Source organism: Panthera uncia (assembly GCF_023721935.1).
Source record: "Panthera uncia isolate 11264 chromosome B2 unlocalized genomic scaffold, Puncia_PCG_1.0 HiC_scaffold_24, whole genome shotgun sequence".
NCBI classification, from domain to species: domain Eukaryota; kingdom Metazoa; phylum Chordata; class Mammalia; order Carnivora; family Felidae; genus Panthera; species Panthera uncia.
This window is the reverse complement of record NW_026057580.1, coordinates 64,246,511-64,260,649: the sequence shown is the minus strand read 5'-3', so window position 1 is coordinate 64,260,649 and position 14,139 is coordinate 64,246,511. Positions and strand designations below refer to the sequence as shown.

Sequence of the window (14,139 nt, the reverse complement as noted above, 5' to 3'; positions counted from 1 at the left end):
AATCCCCTTTTTTTTCTTGGAATTTAAGATTTCCTTTGTTGTCTGAGGTACTGCTAATTATTTAAAAATGTTCAGTGAGTACTGGAAAATATGGGATACTCATTTCTCTCTCTTTGTATATATTTCTCATATTAGTTTTATAAAATATATTATTTCCATTCCTTTATAGTCTCAATTTCTAGACCTGTTTCCTGAAGCAGCTGCATTTAATTTTCTGTTTGGCATGACCTGCCTTCAGTTTGCTGTGTGACTGTCCAAATCTCCGGGCCCTGAGTCCTGGAGCCTCATGGATGAGCTTTGCTGCCCCTTACCTTCTTTTTTATAAGGGTGTCCCTGCACTTGGAGAGTCATATCTGAATTCTGCCATACTCCCAGCAGTGAGAGGGGACCCACATATGCATCTCCCTCTGGCCTCCAGGAAGCACTCAGCCTCCTCGTGGCTGGGACCGTGTTGTTCTGCCAGACCTTCCTCTGACACCAACCTGTTTTCTTCAGAAGGCCCTGAAAGTTGCTTTAACCAGGTCATATACACGCATGCATATGTCTGTGTGTATAATTTGCAGCAGAAACTCCTCAAATGATGGTGATGGATAGCACCATTCCTAGTTTTTGTTGTTTATTTGGGAAGAGTGGAGGTTGATAGCCGTGTGCAAGTTAATGTCCTACCTAAGACTCCCTCTTGGTCATCTTGACACCTGCCTGCCCCACTCTCTCTCACCCCTGCCTCATCCTGGAAATAATTTCTCCTTTATTCTCTTGTAGCATTTCCCTTTATCCCTGATTCATCTGTTTAATCTTATGTTAATTGTGGTGTTATATATATATACAGCTAGTTAGTGAGTAACTGTATGCTTCATTTTTACTCATATATGTATGAGTTATGCTTATTAAAGGATGTGAGGTATTTTGTGGATTAAAATACAGTGCATGTGAGGACAACTTGAAGAAATTCTTTCTGAAGACAGGGTAAAGGAATCTCCAGCTCCCAACCTGAGTGACCCTTTGCCAGGTAGCTCTTCTTTCCTTTTCTTTCATGGTGGTGAGACTTTAAGATGAGCTCCTACCAGGGGCGCCTGGGTGGCTCAGTCGGTTGAGCATCTGACTTCGGCTCAGGTCATGGTCTCATGGTCTGTGATTTTGAGCCCTGTGTCAGGCTCTGTGCTGACAGCTCAGAGCCTAGAGCCTGCTTCAGAATCTGTGTCTCCCCCTCTTTCTACCCCTCCTCCACTCATGCTCTGTCTCTCTCTCTCTCTCTCTGTCAAAAATAAATCAACTTAAAAAAAAAAAAAAGATGAGCTCCTACCAGAGTTTTGTGTGCACAGTACAGTATTGTTAACTACAGGCGCAGTGCCATGCAGCACATCTCTAGAATTTACTCCGTGTGCATAACTGAAACATTGCCTTGCTGTGGAGCTTTCTAATCTTCAAGGGAAGTGGGAGGTATAAGCCAAGTTTCTTAGTCCCGGGCAGCTATTCAGTGCGTTCACATCCATTCATTGCTATAAAATCCAAACTGTTGATCGTCTTCAGAGGCTCAGCTGCAGGTGTCATTAATGGGCTTTCAGATTCCAGTCACTTGGACAACACTCTGTAATCGACTGTGGACGCCGAAGCTTCTTGAGGAACGAAGAGAATTCTAATTCTCCTCACCCTGCTCCTTTATCATCATGGATGTCCTCCAGTTTTGTTCTTCTCTTCTTGCCCCTTTTCTCCCTTTCCCCCAATTTGTTCTAATTTCTAGACCAAGAAGCCAAACTGTTAAATCCGTAAGTGACCAAGAAGGTGTTTCCTGATTAAAATACCAGAAATCATATTGACAGTCTGTAGAACCCTAAATTTCACAAAGCCCCTTTATAGAACATTTGCTGTCTTGAGCATGAGAAGGATTTGCCCAAGTTATAAAGAATTTGAGACTTTGAGGCATTTGACCTGTTTGGTTTTACGTGTAGGTCTTTGATTTGGAAGGACATAGTCTTTAAAAACTGCTCTATTTAGAGTAATTGGTTGACTATCATCGGTGGATGGGTGGGGTGACAAAATTGGTCGTAATAGTCCTAGAATTGTATCATTATTTAGTAGCATTATGCCTGGCATAACAGTCTTATGAACATTTGAAACGAGAAAAGCCAAAGTGTCTGCTTCAGTGTGAGATGGATTTGGTTGCCGCAGTTGTGTCTGTACCACGAGACGTCTAAAAGAAGTGATGCAAGATAGAGGAGCAGTTGAAGAAGACGGTTCCACCTTTCCAAAGCAAAGGAACTGAACACCTGTGTGTCTTGGGCCCACCTTGGTCCTACTAGAGCCTGAATAGGGCCTCGATCAGCCTCAGACAAACACAAACCAGAAGGGTGAGGGACACAGAGCCCACACAGTGCCCTCCTCAGAGGCCCCTTCAGTGGAAGAAGAGGGGCCAGCCAAGAGCCTCAGCACACTGGGATCCCAGGGTGGGAGCCCCGAGGAGCTAGAGCAGTCTGATGAGGCCCTTCTGGGAAATAGCCATCGAATCCACACACGAGTGTACACGGTGCCCATTTTTCTCTGCACCCTGTCACAGTGGTCGTTCCCGCTTCTTCTGGAGACCAGCCATTTCACTTGGCCTCAGCTCTCCCTGGACCACTGGCCCACCTTTCTGACTTCCAATTTTGCTTCCCTAGTTTATTCTTCATCCAAAGCAAGGGTAGATGTTTCAAAAGATAAGCCAGATTTTGTAACTACCTCCTTTCCCAGTCATAGCTTGCTTGCCCCTAGAATAAAGATTCAAATTTCATAACTGCCACCAGGTGCCGCGTGATGAGGTGCCGCACGATCAGCTCCCACCTGGGTCTTTGCTCCCTGTCACTCATTCCCAGCCTCACTGCCCTCCCTGCTCTCCTTCACACCTGGGAGCTCCCCATCTCCCAGGGTCCCACACTTGCCATCCCTTGGCCTGGAGCACTTCTCCCGTCTTTGCATGGCTGCTCCCTGTCGCCTAGCCTACCTTAATTCAGAACCGCCTCAGATGGGCCTCCCTGGCCACCCTCCCTCCTCCTTCCCAGTGCTTCCCAGGCTCTGTGGTGCAGGACTGGTTTTTAAATTTCCAAACCGGTATGGATTGATATTTTTGTAAAACAGCAGAGATGTCACAGCGATGTCACATTGCTCACAGCACTCCCTCTCAGGCTCTGTCCTGGCCTCATCCCTGGCAGGTGGCATACAGTTCAGGACCAGCACAGGTTGCAGATGCTCATGATTACCCTGCGTGTGGCCTTCGGACTAACCATTCTCTGTAACCCTCTGGCTTGTGTTTTGTCTCCCCCAGTACAGTGTTAGCGCCACGAAGGCAGGGAGCTTGTCCTGGACTTGTCACCTCTCCATCCACAAGGCCAAGATCAGTGCTGATGCACATGAGGTTTTTCTTAAGTCCTTTCCGATGCTCCAGGACCCTGATGTGCCTGTCCAGCCCCACCTAACACAGGCGGGGGGAAAATCATAGGAGGCCTGGCTTCCTTTCTCCCCCCGGGCGTCTGCTCTTACTCATCCCACATCCGGAATCAGGCATGGAGCCGGCCTCAGCCTCTCCTACTGTGACTGGAATAGAGTACAGGTGGCCCTTGAACAATGTAGGAGATAGAGGTGCCAACCCCTCATGAGGTCGAAAATTCCCTTATAACTTTTGACTCCCCCAAACTTTACCGATAGCCCACTATCGACTGGAAGCCTTACTGATAACATAAACAGTCAATTAACATGTATTTTGTGTGTTTTTTGTATTATGTACTGTATTCTTATACTATCGTGAGCTAGAGGAAAGAAAATGTTACAGAGAAAGTCATAAGGAAGAGAAAATACATTTATAGTACTGTAAAAAATCCACAGATAAGTGGACCTGCCTGGCTCAAGCCCATGTAGCTCAAGGGTCAACTGTAATTCTGCTTGAGTGCTCTTGCTAACTCACTGTTCACCTTGACCGGGTGACTTCAATACTGCATGCCTCAGTTTCCATGTCTGTAAAGTAGACAAGGCGTTTCCTTCCATCATGAAATCAGTAATGCTGTTGCACACACTTTGTGATCTCCACAGTGCTGCCCCTGAGTGGCTTTGCGGCTGTACACTGACATTGTAACCAAAATAAAAGCCCGTTTCCTCTTTGACACTCTTTTTAATGAGGCGCAGTGGAATCAGCAAACTTCTTCTATAAAGGACTATGTATTAAATGTTTCAGATGTTGAGAGCCATATAGGCCTCTGTTGGGTTGTTTTTGTTTTCCGACTCTTTAAAAGTATAGAAACTATCGTTAGCTTAAGTGCCGTAGGAAGGCAGGCCAGGGTGAATTGCCAGTTCCTTGGCAATAAGCATTTGGCATTATATTTCTTTGGGACTCAATACATTTTATTTTCTGTTTGAATGAAATAAGAAATGTGACCCATAACAGGTTTTGTGTTTTTTTTTTTTTAATGTTTATTTACTTTTGAGAGAGAGAGAGAGGGCGAGCAGGGGAGGGACAGAGAGGGGGAGACAGAAGATCCAGAGCAGGCTCTGTGCTGACAGCCGAGAGCCCAGGGTGGGGCTTGAATTCACGAACTTCAAGATCATGACCTGAGCCAAGTCAGATACTCAACCGACTGAGCCACCCAGGTACCCCCATAACAGTTTTTTTTTTCTTGAATGGATCATCTTGCAAAAAGCGTTGTTCATTATTTTAGTCCTACTTTCTACTCTTTCTCTCATATTCTCAAGCACATTATAAATATCAGTGAATTTTAGAACAGCTTTCTTTCAACACAGAATCATGGTTTTCCAGAGCACAGTTGGTGGTTATTGTAGGAGATCCCATTTGAAGACCATTTTGAGTTAGGGTGGGCCCTTGGACCTTGATGATCCATCCAAAAGTAGAGGCCAATGATAGCGCATTTTCATCTGTCATTCAAAATATATTATGTTCTTAATTTCCTGAAGTTTTCCTCTGAGAACTTACCTGTTTGTAAACATCAGATTGAACCTTCAACTGAATTTAGAGCTAATATATTTTATTCTTGTTTCATTTCTTACTAATAGCCAGAGGTGAATATTCTGAGTCTGAGTTTTCATAGTATGAAGAACTTTCTAATTGCTTACTTACAAACAGGGTAGGCTTGGGTATAGTTGATCTGTTATGAAACCTGTCCCTTGCCCTGCCTTTGCTGCCAGGGTCCCCTGACTTCCTGCAGACCATTTCTTGTCCTTCTTACAAACTGTTTTTGTTGATATTCTTATCTAATGCCACCCATTCTCCAATTTTTAAAGAATATTCTTCAGTTTCAAATTTTAACAAGGTTCTCTGAAGTTGACAAGGTAGGAGGCCTTAGGAAGACAGCATAGGCAAAAGCAAAACTGGTAAAATAGCACCTTTGTATATGTTTCTTTAATTCTGATGGTTTGTGGGATCTCAGACTACTGACTAGGAAGGCTGGCACCTTGGCAGGGTGTGAACGTAGTCAAATGACTGCATGATCTTAGTACAGCAGACTGTGTTAAGGGAACAGATTCAAGAGTAAACTCTGCCCCTACCTGGCTGTCTGATGTTAGGCAGCTTTTCATCTACTCTGAGACTCAGTTTTCTCCTCTGTAAAGTTGGGCTGATAACAGAGCCTTCTCCATAAGATAATTGTGAGTTCTAAATGAGTTAACAGTATGTAGTTAGTGCCATGAAAGGACTAGTTATCATTTATTGAGGGAAAAATATGCTTTCATGGATATATATCAGTGGATAAAATTCCATATGGAAAATTTTATGTCTGACTTGCTTTTTCCATTTAAATTTTCTCTATAGGCTTTTGTTGAGGCCCAGAACAAGATTACTGTTCCATTTCTTGAACAATGTCCTATCAGAGGTTTATACAAAGAGAGAATGACTGAACTGTATGATTATCCCAAGTATAGTTGCCACTTCAAGAAAGGAAAACGGTATGTGAGGTTGCTTTTATTTTTCTTTTTACTTGTCTAATTGAATGCTTTCTTTAAATCTTGAAATACAAATTCTAAATAACTTGCCATTGATGGAATTAATTCACTCTCAAGTCAAATCATTTCTGTGCTTGAGTATTGGAATAAAAACTTTTGGTCTGTTGTCCATATTCTTAAAATTATAATTAAGAAATTTGGTAGAGATACTTCCTAGGGAAAAATTCTAGATTATAGGAAGTTATTGTTGTCTTATGGCTAGTAATTGGTGAGATAGGATGATTTGCAGACAGCAGTGGAGATTTGTTTGCCTCTAAGATTCCCTTTGGCTTATACTGCTAGAAAGGATTTTATTGTATGGGTGTCTTTCACCCAGGAATGGAAATGGCCAGGAGGCGGCACCTATTACTAATTCACCTCTCTTGTTCCTCTCCCTTTCACACCTACTTAGACATATTCTCTTGTTCTTTTTTTTAAGTCTCTGGAACCATCATCATAAATTTATTGAGAATTTCTTAGACCCCCCTCCGCCGCCTTCACACACACACACACACACACACACACACACATCAGCAAAGTCCCGTCTACATGTCTCCCCCCCCCCCCCGCCGCTTGTTTTGTAAATAAAATTGAAATGGCACACAGACCTGTCCATTCATTTACATATTATCCATAGCTGCTTTTGTACAACTACAGAATTGAGTAGCAGCAGCAGAGACTCTATGGCACACAAAGCCTAAAACATTTGCAGTTTTGCCCAGTACAGAAAGGGTTTGTCCACCCCTGCCCTAGCGGCTTGCCGAGGGCAGGATCCAACATTTCATTTTAGAATACCTGTGTTCTTTTCCATTGAAAAGAAAAAAAATTACTGCTTTCTTTGATTATCAGTTTTCATTTTAGCAAATGAAGCAGGCTTTATTTGTTCCCATTTAGTTAATATGCAGAATTACGATAAATTATTTGAGTACTCAAAACAATTCAGATAACTAACTCTAGGCACAGGGAGGTGGTGGGACCTTCCATCCTAGTCCCCACGTATGTCCCTGGCATAGCCCATTTGCAATTGAACCCTTGTGTGTTGTTTTTCTTTTTGCTTGTGTGTATTTGATTGTACCCCACAAGTGGAAAACTCTACCGCTAAATAAAGACCATCTCTGTCCCCCAGGTATTTCTATTTTTACAATACAGGTTTGCAGAACCAGCGAGTATTATACGTACAGGATTCCTTAGAAGGTGAAGCCAGAGTGTTCCTCGACCCCAACATACTCTCTGACGATGGCACGGTGGCTCTCCGAGGTGAGTGCTACACAGCCAAGCCCACAGGAGTCCAAGGGCCCTCACTCACGGCTCTGACGTTGCTGCAGTCCCCTCACCTCTGAAATACCAGACGGGATGGACCATATTGTGCAACAGATGCACATGCAGTATCAGGAAAGCTAATTTTTGCACAGTATCTTTGGAATACATGAGTAGCCATGTGTTTTGGTGGCATGAAGCAGAACTGGAGAATAATTCACACTGGACCCAAATTAGCTTCCAGGGCTTCTGAGATATTTAAGTACCAACATCATTGCTTCTAACATCCCTGAGACCTATCTGTGTTTAGAAAAAAAATCTTCTGTAAGTAATTTAAGCTCTACGAAGAATGTTCCGACTATAAATATAAAATAGGAAAGAATATTTACAAGATCTCTTTCCTTGGTGGGGAGGAAGTGATCAGAGTTTTAAACTTTAGCTGTCAGTATTTTAGAATTAAAAGTAAAAAAAAAACAAAAAAACACAGTCTTGTAGAAATTAGACCGGTTGATACCCTGTTGCCTGAAGATGCAAGTTTAAAACCCAAATCATTAAGATTGGCCTGTAGTGACCACATGTCTCCTCAATAACTCCACCCCAAGATAACCACCACAGTCCATAACCATTACTGTTGGTTTGTGCCATGAGCACTGGTTCTAAGGAAGGAAGTTGGTTCTTCTCTGGTTCTATGCTTTAATAGTTGTATACTCTGGGAATCATCTCTCGTTGGTATCCTAGATTTTAATGAAGTTGGCTCAGCATTTCCCTGACTGTTCCCTGCAGTTCCCTGGCTGTAGCATCCTCTGTTTTGTAGAGAAAGCACAGGTGGGGGTTCAGCCTGCGGAATTGAGCAATTGGAACACGGTCGTCCTGTAATCGATTAGGTGGGAATCAAAAGGCCCTGTTGTAGCAGCGCTTTGGGAAGACCCTTCTGTGGAGCCACTCAGCCACTTCATGGGTCTTCCCCTCTTCTTCCTAAATAGCTGTGTATGTAAATGATGGTCCTTTACCTAACTCGTGTTGAAAGTAATCAGTATTGAAACTAAGATGCCAGCCAGCTAACCAAAAATATCCTCCCGTGAATTTGAGCTTGCACTTGTAAATGAAGTTAATACACTGGTTTGGTATGTAAGAACATATCCTGTGTAGGATATCATTTAATTTTAACTAAAGTCTGTCTTGTAACTCATCCAGAAGAACTTCATTATAGGAGAGTCTCTGAAAATTCTTTCCAGTAACATTTTAATGGAATGCCTGCCATATACAGGTCCTGATAGATGAAAAGGGAAATTAGACATGGGACCTGGCCTCAGTCTTCAAGTTTTCTGAAAATGATATTATAGGGAGGTTACAGTGTGGGTAAACATACTGAGTGTTTTGATAGCATGTGATTTTTTTATACATTTCAAATCAATTATTTAAATTTTTCCCGAAAAATTTTGTTATATAGAAATAATTTATATAGAGTGAGAAGTATTTTCTCTCCATCACCTTCTAGACTCTTCTCTGTATTTATATAGAGATGAGCTTGCATACTTCATAAGAATCATAAATGATTAATAAGGAGATTTTGTGAAATTTTAAACTTATTTACCACTAATAGAAATTCCATGTCAAATAGTAGGGCAGTTCTGAAAATAGTTGAGTTTCTGAGGATAATTTTCAACCCCTACTAAAGTTTAGCAAACATTGTAAGAGGAAATCTCTAGTGTCAGTATCTGGTAACAAATGCTCTCTATACCTACTTTATATTTATAAAAGCTGATATAAACATATAAAATTTCTCAACACATATTCTGTAGTGATTAGAACATTCTGTCATGGACTTAAAGAATTGGACGTGCATAACAGTTCATAAATGGTGTTGCTTTTCTTTCTTTTTCACGGTCACTTTTGGAATATGCACTGTGTGAGCCTTCATTGCAACCCTTGGGCTTTATTTACCTGGGCTTGTGCTGGTCAGATGGTGTGGACGTTAATCCTTGAGTGCCAGCAATGCTTAGAAAATGAGGTTGTAAAGAGTGATTTCAAATAGTTTGGAATCCATTCCAAAAATTACTTAATGGCTTCCGTTTAGTTCTGTTACATGCTACGTGTCATAATCCAGTCGATACTCTAAAAGTAGTTTCCTTATTCTTTTTCCCCTTCCTCTTTAGAGTATAAATAAAATATGTTGAAAGTCTCAGATGAGCTCTGCTTTTAACCGAACTGCTTATTGAATTATAGAAATACAAACAATGAAAGTATCTTAGTGGTCATATAATCCAATATGTCATTTTACAGGTTAAAAAAACTAAGACCCAGAGAGGTTCGGACACTTGTCCAAGCTCGTGAGGTGAATTCCTGTAAGGCCTGGGCTCAGCCCTCTGGGTTCCTCACTGCAAGTTTCCTGCTCCTTCTGTTGCACATCTGGCAGAGAACGTTGTCAGACAGCACGCAGGGCAGTGGGCAGGGCTAGGGGTTGTGTCCCCAAGTTCACTGAGGATTTATCCTGTGTCCCATAGGCTATGCATTCAGTGAAGATGGTGAATATTTTGCCTATGGTCTGAGTGCCAGCGGCTCAGACTGGGTGACGATCAAGTTCATGAAAGTTGATGGTGCCAAAGAGCTTCCAGATGTGCTTGAGAGAGTCAAGTTCAGCTGTATGGCATGGACCCATGATGGGAAGGGGATGTTCTACAACTCATATCCCCAACAGGATGGAAAAAGTGATGGTAAGTTAAGGTATCAGGTGAAGCACCTTTTTCGTGAAATAGAAGTGTGACTTCATAAGACTTTAAAAGCTAAACCCTACATAGAAGTTGTTTGGTGTAGAACCCAGTTTCCTCAAAGGATGTTGTATCAGTTGTGTAACAGACTGCCCCAAAACTTATTGGCTCAGAATAATAACCATGTTTGGGTTTGTTTGTTTGTTTGTTTGTTTGTTTGTTTGTTTTGCTTGTGAGCCTGTGAGTTGGCCAGGCAGTTCTGCTGGATTAGCTGAGTTCTGTCATGTTTCCATGTTCTGCTGTGGATCAGTTGGCTGATCTCAGCTTGGCTGTTTCCCGTGTCCGGGCCTGGGTTCTGATCTATGTGGTCTCTCATCCTCCAGCAGGCTAGCCACTTGGTTTGCATGGCAGCTCAGCAGGATTCCAAGAGGGAGAGCCGAAAGGCACAAGCCTCTTTGATGCCTAGGCTTGCTACTGGCACTGCCTCGTGTTGCTGCATTCTGTTGGCCAAAGCAAGTCATGGGGCCAGCAGCCCCTGTTCAAGGGGTGGAGAAACAGATATAAGGACCCATGACAAACGGAGCCATTATTGCAATCAGTCCTTTACAGATGTGTTACATCTCCCAAGGAGGCATGGAGAAGATGGATCTTTTTTGTTTTCTACAAAACCGATTTATTTAATGACGTTGAGTGATTATGAAATTTTCCTACTGTGGTGATCGTATCTCTTCCTCTGATCAGAAGTTATGGGTCACCTGGTTGATGTATCCTGACATTTTCCTCCTTGTTAACTTGCAGGACATACCTTTGTTCTTCTTTTCACTTGCACAAAGATCCTATTGTGCTCAAGTAGTCTCTTTTCTTTCCCCCTTTACTCCTCATCTTCCCAGATAGAAAGGGCCAGGTACCTTGAACCTTGCTGATATAAGCTTTTAACACCACCTTCTTCATGCTTTACCATCTCTGGCATGTAGTGTTTTCCTGTTGTCTTGGTTGGTCTTTACAGGGGAGACCAAAAAAGTATTTCACTGGCCATTTCGTGTTAGAGAACAATGTTATTTGTGAAAAACATGAAAATTATTATTTAGGCTCAGCTTTCAGTGGCAAAAATAGGGAAGATTAGTTATTGTGATTGATTTCAGAAAGGTACCATCTTTTGCCAGCTGTAATTTGCTGCCCTCTTGTCACGAGGACCTCAACGGCCACTCAGGTTGTGTGATGGAGGGACTTACAATGAGGCTAAACAATTCTGACCATGTGCTTCCTGGGAAAGCTATGGAAAGTCACCAAGTTCTGTACAACTTTCTTTTATATTATGGTATTACCTTTTTCATTGTCCTGAAAGCTTGGTGCCTTTTCATAATGAAAAAAAGAATAGTTCAGTCTCACAACAGCCTCCAAAGCCAGCAGATATGTGTGAATTACTTCCAGAGTGATGCCCAACCAAAACTTAAAAAGAAAAAAAAAAGTCTTTACCTTCTAGAGCATTTTTAGGTTCATAGCAGAACTGAGGAGGAAGTGCAGAGATTTCCCGTACCTCCCCTGTCCCCACATGCAGAGCCTCCCCTATTATCAACATCCCTCTCCAGACGAGGTAAGATTGATGCGCCTCCACTGACACATCATACTCTCCCAGAGTCTGGGGTTTACATTACAGCTCACTCTTCATGTTGTATATTCCGTAGGTTTAGACAAATGTAAAATGTGATTGATTAATCATATGCATGCTACTTGATATCTATCTACCATTGTAGTGTCAGTTTTACCGGCCTCATAATGCTGTATTCCACCTATTCACCTCCCTCTCCACTAGCCTCTGGCAACCACTCATCTTTCTTTCTTTTTTTAATGTTTATGTATTTATTTTGAGAGAGGGAGAGAGAGAGAGCAAGTGAGCAAGTGGAGAAGGGGCAGAGAGAGAGGAAGAGAGAGAGAATCCCAAACAGGCTCTGCGCTGTCAGCACAAAGCCCGAGGCCAGGCTCGACCCCATGACCATGAGACCATGACTGAGCCAAAATCAAGAGCCAGACACCCACAGAGTGAGCCACCCAGGCACCCCAACCACTAATCTTTCTACTGTCTCCATAGCTTTGCCTTGTCCAGAATGTCACATAGTTGGAATCGTACACTATGTAGCCTTTTTAGATTGGCTTCTTTCACTTGGTAATATGCATTTAAGTTGCTTCCATGTCTTTTCATAGCTTGATAATTAATTTCTTTTTAGCACTGGATAGTATTCCACTGTCTGAATGTAGCACAGTTTATTTATCCATTCACCTATTGAAGGGTATCTTGGTACCTTCCAAGTTTGGAATAAAGCTGCTATAAACATCTGTGTGAAGGTTTTGTGTGGACATAAATTTTCAAATACTTTGAGTAAATACCAAAGAGTGATTGCTGGATTGTATTGGAAGAATATGTTTAGTTTTGTAAGAAACTGTGAAACTGTCTTCCAAAGTGGCTGCACTAGTTTGCATTCCCCCAGCAATGAATCAGAGTTCCTGTTTTTCCGCATCCTCACCAGCATTTGGTGTTGCTGTTGTTACGGATTTTGTCTGTTCTGGGTGGGGGCGTGTAGAGTATAGTTGTATATTATTGTGTGAATTTGCATTTCCTTGGTGACCTATGATGTGGACCATCTTTTGATATGCTTCTTTGCTATCTGCATACCTTCTTTTTTTTTAAATTTTTTTAATGCTTATTTTTGAGAGAAGGAGAGAGACCATGTGCAAGCGGGGAAGGGGCAGAGAGAGAGGGAGACACAGAATCCAAAGCAGGTTCCAGGCTCTGAGCTGTCAGCACAGAGCCCGACGTGGGGCTCAAACCCACAAACTGTTAGATTGTGTCCTGAGCCAAAGTTGGATTCTTAACTGACTGAGCCACCCAGGCGCCCTCGCATATCTTCTTTAGTGAGGTTTGTGTTAAGATCTTTGGCCCATTTTTTGATAGGATTGTTTCTTTTCTTATTTTTGAGTTTCAAGAGTTCTGTGTAAATTTTGGGTAATGGTCCTTTTAAATTTTTTTTTTCAACGTTTTTTATTTATTTTTGGGACAGAGAGAGACAGAGCATGAACGGGGGAGGGGCAGAGAGAGAGGGAGACACAGAATCTGAAACAGGCTCCAGGCTCCGAGCCATCAGCCCAGAGCCTGACGCGGGGCTCGAACTCACAGACCGCAAGATCGTGACCTGGCTGAAGTCGGACGCTTAACCGACTGCGCCACCCAGGCGCCCCAAGTAATGGTCCTTTTACGAGATGTGTGTTTCACAGATATTTTCTCCCATCTGTGACATGTCTTACTCTCTTGACAGCGTCTTTTACAGAGTAGAAATTTTTTATTTTAATGAATTCCAGCTTATTGGTTCTTTCTTTCATGGATGGTACCTTTGGCATAGTATCTAAAAAAGTCCTCGCCAAACCAGAGGTCGACTAGATTTTCTTCCATGTTATCTTTTAGGGGTTTTATAGTTCTGCATTTATGTTTAGATTTGTGATCCAACTTGAATTCTCTCTTGTGAAGGGTGTGAGGTCTGTGTCTGGATTCATTTTTTCCACATAGATGTCTAGTTGTTCCAGCACCATATGTTGAGGAGGCCATCTTTGGGGCGCCTGGGTGCCTCAGTCGGTTAGGCGGCCGACTTCGGCTCAGGTCATGATCTCGCAGTCCGTGGGTTCGAGCCCTGCGTTGGGCTCTGTGCTGACAGCTCAGAGCCTGGAGCCTGTTTCAGATTCTGTGTCTCCCTCTCTCTCTCTGACCCTCCCCCATTCATGCTCTGTCTCTCTCTGTCTCAAAAATAAATAAACATTAAAAAAAAATTTTTTTTAATAAAAAAAAAAAAAAAGAGAAGGCCATCTTTGCTCCATTGTGTTACTTTGGCTCCTTTGTCAAAGATCAGTTGACTGTATTTATGTAGGTCTGTTTCTGGGCTCTTTACTCTGTTCCATTGATTTATCTGTCCTTTTGCCAGTACCACACTGTTTCGATTATTTACAGTAAATCTTGAAGTCAGGTAGTGTCAGCCTCCAACTTTGTTCTTTGCCTTCAATATTGTGTTGGCCGTTCTGGGTTTTTTGCCTCTCCGCATGAACTTAAGGACCAATTCATCGATATCCACAAAATAACTTGCTGGGACTTTTATTGGAATTAAATTGAATCTGTAGGTCAAGTGAGGAAGAATTGACATGACAGTATTCCTATCCATAAACATGGATCATC

The 14,139-nt window shown here is 42.4% G+C and overlaps 1 protein-coding gene across 1 annotated transcript in view; it reads left to right on the top strand.

Annotated features, from left to right (window-relative positions):
• PREP (prolyl endopeptidase) overlaps positions 1–14,139 on the top strand; it is a 119,874-nt gene that overhangs the window by 18,677 nt on the left and 87,058 nt on the right. Inside the window, exons 3-5 of the mRNA XM_049654074.1 lie at positions 5,789–5,922; positions 7,085–7,215; positions 9,720–9,929. Of these exons, the coding sequence (XP_049510031.1) occupies positions 5,789–5,922; positions 7,085–7,215; positions 9,720–9,929 (475 nt within the window). The remainder of the gene's footprint in view (positions 1–5,788; positions 5,923–7,084; positions 7,216–9,719; positions 9,930–14,139) is intronic.